The following is an 11,573-nucleotide window of genomic DNA, read 5'->3' as shown; positions in this document are numbered from 1 at the left end:
CACATCTATTTTCTGTGATTTACGCTTATTGCTATGAACACTAAGAATCCAATCTTCCTGAAGCATATATCACTCGTTGGCCTATCCCTCTGTGCTGGCACAGATCTACTACTCACAGGGATCCTCTTCAGATCCCTCACCCTTGACCCATCCATCTCTACTTTCTTCACTGCTTCAGCATGACACCTTCTGCACTATTCTGACTCTGGCCACCTCAACCTGCCTCTCTCACACCAGACACCTCCGATCCCCAGCAACATCAGCACCCCGTACAGTTGACACATAATTTCATCCACCGAAACTACACAATCCTCTGTCCCATGCCCTCCTGCACACTTCCCACATCTTGGCATCTCCCTCCTACACACTGCTGCAACATGACCATAAACGTTGCACCTGGATTCGGGACAAAAGCTCTAACAAGATACCTGATATATCCTAACATGACTGTCGGGTAAAAACTCAAGACTGACAGTGACTCTGTTTCACCACGCTCACCACCGGGTCTGCGCCGCACCAAACGGCAGGCGTCACAAACACCAAGAATCTTAAACTTCAATTGCTCCACCTCCTCTAACCCAGAAATCACTCCTTTCAATGATGCCCTATTCCTAAGCGTAAAGCAAGAAACAGATCTTGACCCAAGTTGCGTGACACGGAGCGCCCGCTCCCTCTGGACAGAAGAAACACAAACAAATATCACAAGTCCACTACAGGTTACCTTCACTGACTCAACTGCACCCAACTCCTTTCCCACCCATCCTGAAACCACAAATGTATCCACCAAAAGGCAAGGATCCACTTTCTCCCAAAAGTTAACTTGTACTGGACCAGATTCTTTTTCATAATGTCCATCGATGCCAGGCTCGGGCTCCGAGCTCTTCACCACAACTTCCAACTTACTTAACTCGCCCTCATTCACTTCCATTTCACCTCCAGAACTCGGTCTGGCGCACGGCTCACTCTGTTTGCACTTGACACCAATCTCTTCAACACCCCATCTCCATTTTTATTGCCAACTCCACCCTCAGCTTTCTGCATTCTCTTCTTCCTCCCCCATCCTCTTCAGAAATCCTCCTTTCTGTGTCCCTGCCCCAATAGTCCTCTTCCGTCGCCATCTTAGAACTTTCAGGTCTCTTGCAATTATGTCAGCCAACGAACTCATCAGCATTATGCAACGTCACGTAATGCCGGTCATTTTATACACCAATGGTAACGTCTTCTAATCGTAGCTAACTCATTTAAATATGTAACGCCTTACAACCGTCATCACAACCGCATCATACGGCTTTGTTGTAATGTAAGCTGTAATGATAGCCATTTTAGAAAATTCAACATCTACCCTGTCTGCACATCTTCCCAGGCAACCACCGCAGCAGGAATGCTGTGATACAAAATCAGCTTTCCCAAGGCAAAGGGGGGATATGCTGTGAAGCCTGTAAAGACAGACCAAACATACTTTAAGTCATAGTTATTCATTTAAAATAAATTGAGCATTTCAGGCACACACATTCCAAATACTAACATTGAAAAGTTTCACAAAAAATTGCAATACCAAATATTGCATATTTCAAAATGAGAACTTCAAAAATACCAAAAAACACATTGTAGAATGAGTAGATCACTACATAAACGAATTCACTACCCATTTAACAAACATTTCCCTTTTCAGAAACATTACAGGCTACGTAGACAGGCTCCTGGATCTCCTCTTCAATGAGGTCACCCTTGATGCAGCGCCGTATGTGGGGAAGCTTTGCAAGCTGTCCATCCCAGGACCCCTGTCTGCCCAGAGTGAGAGGCCTAACAAGGAGGAGGCCATAGCTGGATTTGTCTCCCGCTTCAATCTTGGGGATGACTGAAGCTAAGTAAGTGACGGAAGCCTGCTTGATTGAAGCGGGGTACATGGGTCTCCCTCCTCTCCCCCTTTCAACGTTTTGTTCCCCGAGCCACTTAGTTATCACTTTTGCTTTATGGCAAGGTGCTCCATCATGCTGGAAAAGGCATTGGTCGTCACCAAACTGTTCTTGGATGGTTGGGAGAAGTTGCTCTCGGAGGATGTATTGGTACCATTCTTTATTCATGGCTGTGTTCTTAGGCAAAATTGTGAGTGGGCCCACTCCCTTGGCTGAGAAGCAACCCCACACATGAATGGTCTCAGGATGCTTTACTGTTGGCATGACACAGGACTGATGGTAGCGCTCACCTTGTCTTCTCCGGACAAGGTGGATTCATCAGAGAAAATGACTTTACCCCAGTCCTCAACAATCCAATTCCTGTACCTTGTGCAGAATATCAGTCTGTCCCTGATGTTTTTCCTGGAGAGAAGTGGCTTCTTTGCTGCCCTTCTTGACACCAGGCCATCCTCCAAAAGTTTTCGCCTCACTGTGCGTGCAGATGCACTCACACCTGCCTGCTGCCATTCCTGAGCAAGCACTGCACTGGTGGTGCCCCGATCCTGCAGCTGAATCAACTTTAGGAGACGGTCCTGGCGCTTGCTGGACTTTCTTGGGCGCCCTGACGCCTTCTTCACAACAATTGAACCTCTCTCCTTGAAGTTGTTGATGATCCGATAAATGGTTGATTTAGGTGCAATCTTACTAGCAGCAATATCCTTGCCTGTGAAGCCCTTTTTGTGCAAAGCAATGATGACGGCACGTGTTTCCTTGCAGGTAACCATGGTTAACAGAGGAAGAACAATGATTTCAAGCACCACCCTCCTTTTAACGCTTCCAGTCTATTATTCTAACTCAATCAGCATGACAGAGTGATCTCCAGCCTTGTCCTCGTCAACACTCTCACCTGTGTTAACGAGAGAATCACTGACATGATGGCAGCTGGTCCTTTTGTGGCAGGGCTGAAATGCAGTGGAAATGTTTTTTTTCATGGCAAAGAGGGACTTTGCAATTCATCTGATCACTCTTCATGACATTCTGGAGTATATGCAAATTGCCATCATCAAAACTGAGGCAGCAGACTTTGTGAAAATTAGTATTTGTGTCATTCTCAAAACCTTTGACCACGACTGTACATGAATAAAGAATAAGAAATTAAAATGTAAGCACTTTAATTTAGTTTTTACAAAAATCATCTTTATCCATGCTCATTTATTTCAGAGTGAAAGAGTCTGATGAAGTCACTTAGCTAGGTAGGTGCAGTATGCTATCTTTGGTCTTGGCCATTTGATTCATGTCATTGGGTTTGTCTTTTTCTATGGTGCTGTGCTGGTCCATAGACCGGATAGGGTATCAGACTAGCAGGGACATGAGCCATGTTATCAGTGTGTTTTCCTCCACAATGGCTCCACTGGCTGGGTTGAAGCAGCGCTCCAGATCACACAGACTATGTAGGCTGGCCTCAAACGGAACCTGGCACACAGAGAGAGGGAATCATTTCACAAGTAATATCTGCATGTCTATCAAAGTTAACAGGGTAAAAGGGTTATATAAATGCCATGGAAGAGGCATAAGATCAAATGTTTCACACATTCAAGCCATAGTAAGCATCTACAGTACTGTACGTTTTAGGTTTGTCCAAGTGTAGTGGACATTTCTAGTGTTTTCTATGTCTCTGCAAATGCGTGACTACATGTAGTGTATTGTTTCTTGTTATTGTGTTAGGATGTTCTGTGACTTTGCTCTCAGGGAAAGGATTGATAGAAGAACAGAAAGAAGGGAACACATTGTTACTTTGGCCCAATGCCTAGAAACTGTGTGTGCAAGGTTATGATCAGCCTATTTCACCCTGAAGGCAGAGACGCCTCGTTTGTGCATGAGTATAAAGAGTGCTGAAGGGAGAGCATCCCTTCAGAGCTTCTGACAGACTTTTACTCTGAGCATTAAGTTTGTTATAACCTCTCTGGCCATGATAACAAAGATCTGTTCATTTAACTTGGACTTTGAGTCCTTAGTGGTAATTTCCACGACACAAGTATGTGAACTTCGGGGGGTGTTGAATCAGTGTGTGGTGTGTTTAGCTTACCTCAGTGAGAACAGCTGCCTCTGAACCAGGTTGTAGTAAATCCTTTATAGCAGCACAGCAGTACCTGGTCTTCTCCTGTAGCATCTGAAACAATCAACCAACACACAAAACATGTCCTCACTAATACACAGATTCACTGACATGTACTGTTGACCAGTGCTTAATTTGTAAATCGGGAGGTGCCGGAACAAAAAGTGAGTGTTAGAGGGGGGTGACCTGGGGAGTTCTGAGGTACCAGAACAGATGAGGGAAAAAAAAATTCACCTTTATTATAAAGCATTGCATGCATATCATCGCATTTGCGTAGTGGCATAGAGCAGTAGATTAGAGGCACTTACAGAAGTTGCACACATGGGGAAAATGTATAGTAGCCTAGGGTCCGGGAAAATGTTGGCCTTTCATAAACGCATTTCATGCAATTCTTCATGCAAGACATTCGCAAAAAACTAAAACAAAAACTGTTTTTGCTTTGTCGTTATGGGGTATTGTGTGTAGATTGATGAGAAATGTATATATTTTTAAAAATCCATTTTAGAATAAGGCTGTAACGTAACAAAATGTGGAAAAAGTCAAGGGGTCTGAATACTTTCCAAACAAACTGTATATTTTGTTTCATAAAGCTGCCTACATTTTGGTTTTGATTTATGGACAATGTTCCTTTGATACTTTTTTTTTTGCATTCATCAGACATTTCGATAGTTCACTTGGACATTATTTATACATCTTTCTTTATTATCATAATGTGTATGCATTTCTCCTCTACACATTTTTGGTTGAACAGTTACATTTCAATATAGGCTGCTGAACTACAAAGGCCAAATAATAATGTGATTAAAAAATAAGACATTGTTAATTGCAAAATACACGATTCAATTTACTAAAACAACTGAAACAACTATAAGAAAATCTGACAGAGATCTCGGTCTTGAGCTCTCCCATGATGTCCGATTACATAAGTGCTGCTGACAGTGTGGTGCATTGACAACTCTTTAGGTGCTTAACGGCACGTTCCACTTTGAATATCCCTTGAGTACTAAGTCACTATTATTAGAGTTACAAGCAAGTCACAAGGTCTGAGTCTCAAGTCGAATCCCAAGTAGAAGGGGTCGAGTCAAGTCCAAGTCGTACATTCTAAGAGCAAGTCAAGTCACACGCTTCTTTTCAAATCAAGTAAAACAACTAAATATATATATATATATATATATATATATATATATATATATATATATATATATATACACATACACAGTGGGGAGAACAAGTATTTGATACACTGCTAATTTTGCAGGTTTTCCTACTTACAAAGCATGTAGAGGTCTGTAATTTTTATCATAGGTACACTTCAAATGTGAGAGACGGAATCTAAAACAAAAATCCAGAAAATCACATTGTATGATTTTTAAGTAATTCATTTGCATTTTATTGCATGACATAAGTATTTGATACATCAGAAAAGCAGAACTTTAATATTTGGTACAGAAACCTTTGTTTGCAATTACAAAGATCATACGTTTCCTGTAGGTCTTGACCAGGTTTGCACACACTGCAGCAGGGATTTTGGCCCACTCCTCCATACAGACCTTCTCCAGATCCTTCAGGTTTCGGGGCTGTCGCTGGGCAATATGGACTTTCAGCTCCCTCCAAAGATTTTCTATTGGGTTCAGGTCTGGAGACTGGCTAGGCCACTCCAGGACCTTGAGATGCTTCTTACGGAGCCACTTCTTAGTTGCCCTGGCTGTGTGTTTCGGGTCGTTGTCATGCTGGAAGACCCAGCCACGACCCATCTTCAATGCTCTTACTGAGGAAGGAGGTTGTTGGCCAAGACCTCGCGATACATGGCCCCAACCATCCTCCCCTCAATACGGTGCAGTCGTCCTGTCCCCTTTGCAGAAAAGCATCCCCAAAGAATGATGTTTCCACCTCCATGCTTCACGGTTGGGATGGTGTTCTTGGGGTTCCTTCTTCTTCCTCCAAACACGGCGAGTGGAGTTTAGACCAAAAAGCTCTATTTTTGTCTCATCAGACCACATGACCTTCTCCCATTCCTCCTTTGGATCATCCAGATGGTCATTGGCAAACTTCAGACGGGCCTGGACATGCGCTGGCTTGAGCAGGGGGACCTTGCGTGCGCTGCAGGATTTTAATCCATGACTGTGTAGTGTGTTACTAATGGTTTTCTTTGAGACTGTGGTCCCAGCTCTCTTCAGGTCATTGACCAGGTCCTGCGTGTAGTTCTGGGCTGATCCCTCACCTTCCTCATGATCATTGATGCCCCACGAGTTGAGATCTTGCATGGAGCCCCAGACCGAGGGTGATTGACCGTCATCTTGAACTTCTTCCATTTTCTTCCAGTTGTTGCCTTCTCACCAAGCTGCTTGCCTATTGTCCTGTAGCCCATCCCAGCCTTGTGCAGGTCTACAATTTTATCCCTGATGTCCTTACACAGCTCTCTGGTCTTGGCCATTGTGGAGAGGTTGGAGTCTGTTTGATTGAGTGTGTGGACAGGTGTCTTTTATACAGGTAACGAGTTCAAACAGGTGCAGTTAATACAGGTAATGAGTGGAGAACAGGAGGGCTTCTTAAAGAAAAACTAACAGGTCTGTGAGAGCCGGAATTCTTACTGGTTGGTAGGTGATCAAATACTTATGTCATTCAATAAAATGCAAATTAATTACTTAAAAATCATACAATGTGATTTTCTGGATTTTTGTTTTAGATTCCGTCTCTCACAGTTGAAGTGTACCTATGATAAAAATTACAGACCTATACATGCTTTAAGTAGGAAAACCTGCAAAATCGGCAGTGTATCAAATACTTGTTCTCCCCACTGTATATATATATATGCAATGACTTGTTCAATTACAAATCGAGACCGTGGGACTATAAGGTTCTAAAATGTTAGTCAGATATAATAATACAGTGCATTCGGAAAGTATTCAGACCCCCTTCAAAAATACTATGCATTTTGGGCCCGATTCCAATTTCCTATGCACTTCTCAGCAGTTTGTATTCATACTTACCTTATGAAGGTGCGTAACGGGCTTTGCAGGCATGGTTCCCTTGCGCAAACTAAATAAATGTCATTCAACCACTGAAAACCCTCCCACTTGCTGGCCAACATATTTTCTTGTGGAGTTTTCATTAAATAGGGTTTTTAGTAAATGTATCTTAAGCCATCCCTTGAAATACGGTATACCTTTTAATTAGAATTGTGTCGACAGACTAGAATACATCGAGAGAACGGGTTCAGAAAATAGGGATCACTGAAAGAAATCCATCTAAATATAGTTCCAACACCAACTGGTAGATTATTTAGGCAAATTTTAAGGTTAGGAAAGTATGTATGAATCATTAAAAAAACTGGTTTGGAGAGCCTTGACGCACAAAATATACAGTGCATTCAGAAAGTATTCAGACCCCTTGACTTTTTCCACCTTTTGTTAGGTTACATCCTTATTCTAAAATGGATTAAATTGCCCCCCCCCCCCCCCCCCCCCATCAATCTACACACAATACCCCATAATAACAAAGCAAAAACAGGTTTTTATAAATTCAAATAAAAAACGGAAATATCACATTTACATAAGTATTCAGACCCTTTACTCAGTACTTTGTTGAAGCACCTTTGGCAGCGATTACAGCCTCGAGTCTTCTTGGGTATGACGCTACAAGCTTGACACACTTGTATTTGGGGAGTTTCTCCCATTCTTCTCTGCAGATCCTCTCAAGCTCTGTCAGGTTGGATGAGGAGTGTCGTTGCACAGCTATTTTCTCTCCAGAGATGTTCGATCGGGTTTAAGTCTGGGCTCTGGCTGGGCCACTCAAGGACATTCAGAGACTTGTCCCGAAAGCCACTCCTGCGTTGCCTTGGCTGTATGCTTAGGGTCGTTGTCCTGTCGGAAGGTGAACCTTCACCCCAGTCTGAGGTCCTGAGCGCTTTGGAGCAGGTTTTCATCAAGGATCTCTCTGTACTTTGCTCTGTTCATATTTCCCTCGATCCTGACTAGTCTCCCAGTCCCTGCTGCTGAAAAACATACCCACAACATGATGCTGCCACCACCCTGCTTCAGCGTAGGGATGGTGCCAGGTTTCCTCCAGACGTGACGTTTGGAATTCAGGCCAAAGAGTTCAATCTTTGTTTCATCAGACCAGAGAATCTTGTTTCTCATGGTCTGAGAGTCCTTTAGGGGTCTTTTAGCAAACTCCAAGCAGGCTGTCATGTGCCTTTTACTGAGGAGTGGCTTCCGTCTGGCCACTCTACCATAAAGGCCTGTTGACCGGGGCAGCTCTAGCAGGGCAGAAATTTGACGAACTGACTTGTTGGAAAGGTGGCATCCTATGACGGTGCCACGTTGAAAGTCACTGAGCTTTTCAGTACGGGCCATTTTACTGCCAATGTTTGTCTATGGAGATTGCATGGCGGTGTGCTCGATTTTATACACCTGTCAGCAACCAGTGTGGCTGAAATAGCCGAAAACACTAATTTGAAATGGTGTCCACATACCATGTAGTGTACCAGTAAATTGGCAGTTGAATATGTGTTATTATTATGCCTACTGACAGTTGATACTGATAGTGATATTTAACATGATGGAAATAGGAAACAGAGAAAGTCAGCGTAGACATTCGAGAGTGCCCATCCATGCAAGTTAATAGGCTGTACAATTTAAATTCTGCATAATGACACAGCATTTCATAAACTTTATTGTGGGAATGTTGATATGCTTCAGTTTGCTGCCATATGACTGGTTTCACATTTGTCTCCAGCAATAAGGTAAAATATATCTAAAACAAGTGTCATTAATATTTACAATTCCCTTATCCAAACAGATCACTTATTTACCTAGCTCTTACCAACAGTTCTTATCAAGTTATAAATTACAGTTCATGGAGAATGGTGTTATTTCTATATTTTTTCCACTTGGAATCGGTAGGTTCGCTAGACTTTATTCACTCGTAAAGTTGGTGGAATTATTAGGGAATTAAGTCAAGGTTTGAATACAGTGTATCTGTAGAGACACCTCCGCCACACCTTCATTACTGAACAAAAATATAAACTCAACATGTAAAGTCTTGGTCCCATGTTTCATGAGCTGAAATAAAAGATCCCAGAAATGTTCCATAACAACAAAAAGCTTACAGTATTTCTCTCAAATGTGCGCAAATGTGTTTACATCTCTGTTAGTGAGCATTTCTCCTTTGTCACAGATGTCTGAAGTTGAGGGAATATGCAATTGGCATGCTGACTGCAGGAATGTCCACCAGAGCTGTTGCCAGATAATTGAATGTTCATTTCTCTACCATAAGCCGCCTCCAACGTTGTTTTAGAGAATTTGGCAGTACGTCCAACTGGCCTCACAACCACAGACCACGTGTAACCACGCCAGCCCAGGACCTCCACATCCGGCTTCTTCACCTGCGGGATCGTCTGAGACCAGCCACCCAGACAGCTGATGAAACTGTGGGTTTGCACAACCCGAAAAATGTCTGCACAAACTGTCAGAAACCGTCTCAGGGAAGCTCATCTGCGTGCTCATTGTCCTCACCAGGGTCTTGACCTGACAGCAGTTCGGTGTCGTAACCGACTTCAGTGGGCAAATGCTCACCTTCGATGGCCATTGGCACACTGGAGAAGTTTGCTCTTCATGGATGAATTCCAGTTTCAACTGTATCAGGCAGATTGCCGACAGCGTGTATGGCTTCGTGTGATCAACGTTGTGAACAGAGTGCCCCATGGTGGCGGTGGGGTTATGGTATGGGCAGGCATAAGCTACGGGCAATGAACACAATTGCATTTTATCAATGGCAATTTGAATGCACAGAGATACATACCGTGACGATATCCTGAGGCCCATTGTCGTGCCATTCATCACATGTTTCAGCATGATAATGCACGGCCCCATGTCGCAAGGATCTGTACACAATTCCTAGAAGCTGAAAATGTCCCAGTTCTTCCATGGCCTGCATACTCACCATACATGACACCCATTGAGCATGTTTGGGATGCTCTGGATCGATGTGTATGACAGCGTGTTCCAGTTCCCGCCAATATCCAGCAACTTCGCACAGCCATTGAAGAGGAGTGGGACAATTTTCCACAGGCCACAATCAACAGCCTGATCAACTCTATGCGAAGGAGATGTGTCACGCTGTATGAGGCAAATGGTGGTCATATCAGATACTGACTGGTTTTCTGATCCACGCCCCTACTTTAAAAAAAAAAAGGTATTTGTGACCAACATATGCATATCTGTATGCCCAGTCATGTGAAATCCAGAGATTAGGGCATAATGAATTTATTTTAATTGTTGCGTTTATTTTTGTTCAGTGTATTAAAAGGTATCTTTACTTTTACTCAAGTATGACAGTTGAGTGCTTTTTCCATCACTGTTAACATGTGTGAATGTGGATATAAGGCATGGAATAAGGCGTGTCAGAGCCGTAACCAGTACCACACAGACCTGTATGTGAGGGCTGGAGGTAACAGCCTTGTCTGGGATCTTGGTGCGGCGTTGCCTCTCCATCTTGGGGCTGGGGGAGGAGGGAGCGCTACTGGCAGCAGGTGGAGAGGAGACGTTACCCCCAACACAGGCTGAGGCCAGCTGAGCATGGACCGTGCACAGTCTAGAGAAGAACACATGGGGTGGTGCTGGTGGTCACAGAGGTTACATTACATTTAGTTAGCTATATAAGATTAATTTAATCTAGATGCTGTTCTTCATAGTTAAATACGGTTAGTGAATTCAACTGAAGTAGATAAGACAAAAGGGTTTAGGGAGAGATACTGTAAGAGATACTGTAAGAATTATTACAGAGAGAATGGATACAGATGTGGCCAGTCCCATATCCACTTCCAGCTCCTAAACTAACCATATTAGCCACTCGTTAGACGCTACAATATGGTGATAGCTCCATCTCGCCCCTAGCACCTAGGCTGCTGTACATGGAAAGCAGTTACCTACTTTGCCATGCTGACGAGTTTCTGTCCACACTGCAGCTCTATGACAGCGCAGGCTGTTGCCCTCATGGCCGACAGTGGCACTTTGTTCAGACCAAACAGCAGCATGACCTGACGAACACAGAGAGAAACGGAGAAACACTGTCAAAGACAACCCTGTAAGGCAGTGGTTACCAACCTGTTTGGCGTGACAATCAGTGACTAGGAGTTGGTAAGATAGCACAAACAGATCTGAGACCAGGCTAGCTAATTTTATGGTTGATGACTGTGTGTGGTTGGATGAAGAGAGTGTGTGTGTGTTGTGTATTGTACCGTGTCCGTGTCTTCCTGGGTGGGGCTGAGAGCAGGCCGGTGCCACTGGATACACAGCTGCTTCCTGTCAGCAAAGGACCAGGGGTACATCTGAGCTCCCATAGTACCTCTCACTGTGGGACACATCTTTAACACACACACACACACAAACAGCATCAACATACAACAGCATTCAATTCACACCTCAACTGTGGATAACCCCAGAAGGCAGCCTTCAGATTCAAGGTGAAGAAGCCAGGGCTAACTTGAATAAACATCCCAATACAAGCCATGGTACAGTATATGCATGCATCTCTTTAGGATTCAGCCCATACTGTCTATT

At 43.6% G+C, this 11,573-nt stretch overlaps 1 protein-coding gene across 1 annotated transcript in view; it reads right to left on the bottom strand.

The window, feature by feature from the left end:
* Positions 1-3,052: 3,052 nt before the first annotated feature.
* cfap54 (cilia and flagella associated 54) overlaps positions 3,053-11,573 on the bottom strand; it is a gene marked incomplete at its 5' end in the record, with an annotated part of 138,402 nt that continues 129,881 nt past the window's right edge. The window contains 5 exons of the mRNA XM_084178040.1: positions 3,053-3,368; positions 3,982-4,065; positions 10,443-10,605; positions 10,944-11,050; positions 11,252-11,377. Of these exons, the coding sequence (XP_084034166.1) occupies positions 3,249-3,368; positions 3,982-4,065; positions 10,443-10,605; positions 10,944-11,050; positions 11,252-11,377 (600 nt within the window). The 3' untranslated portion in view covers positions 3,053-3,248. The remainder of the gene's footprint in view (positions 3,369-3,981; positions 4,066-10,442; positions 10,606-10,943; positions 11,051-11,251; positions 11,378-11,573) is intronic.

Source organism: Coregonus lavaretus (assembly GCF_964263955.1).
Source record: "Coregonus lavaretus genome assembly, chromosome: 15".
Taxonomy (NCBI): Eukaryota; Metazoa; Chordata; class Actinopteri; order Salmoniformes; family Salmonidae; genus Coregonus; species Coregonus lavaretus.
The sequence above is the reverse complement of the archived record's forward strand: the minus strand, read 5'-3'. Positions and strand labels throughout refer to the sequence as shown.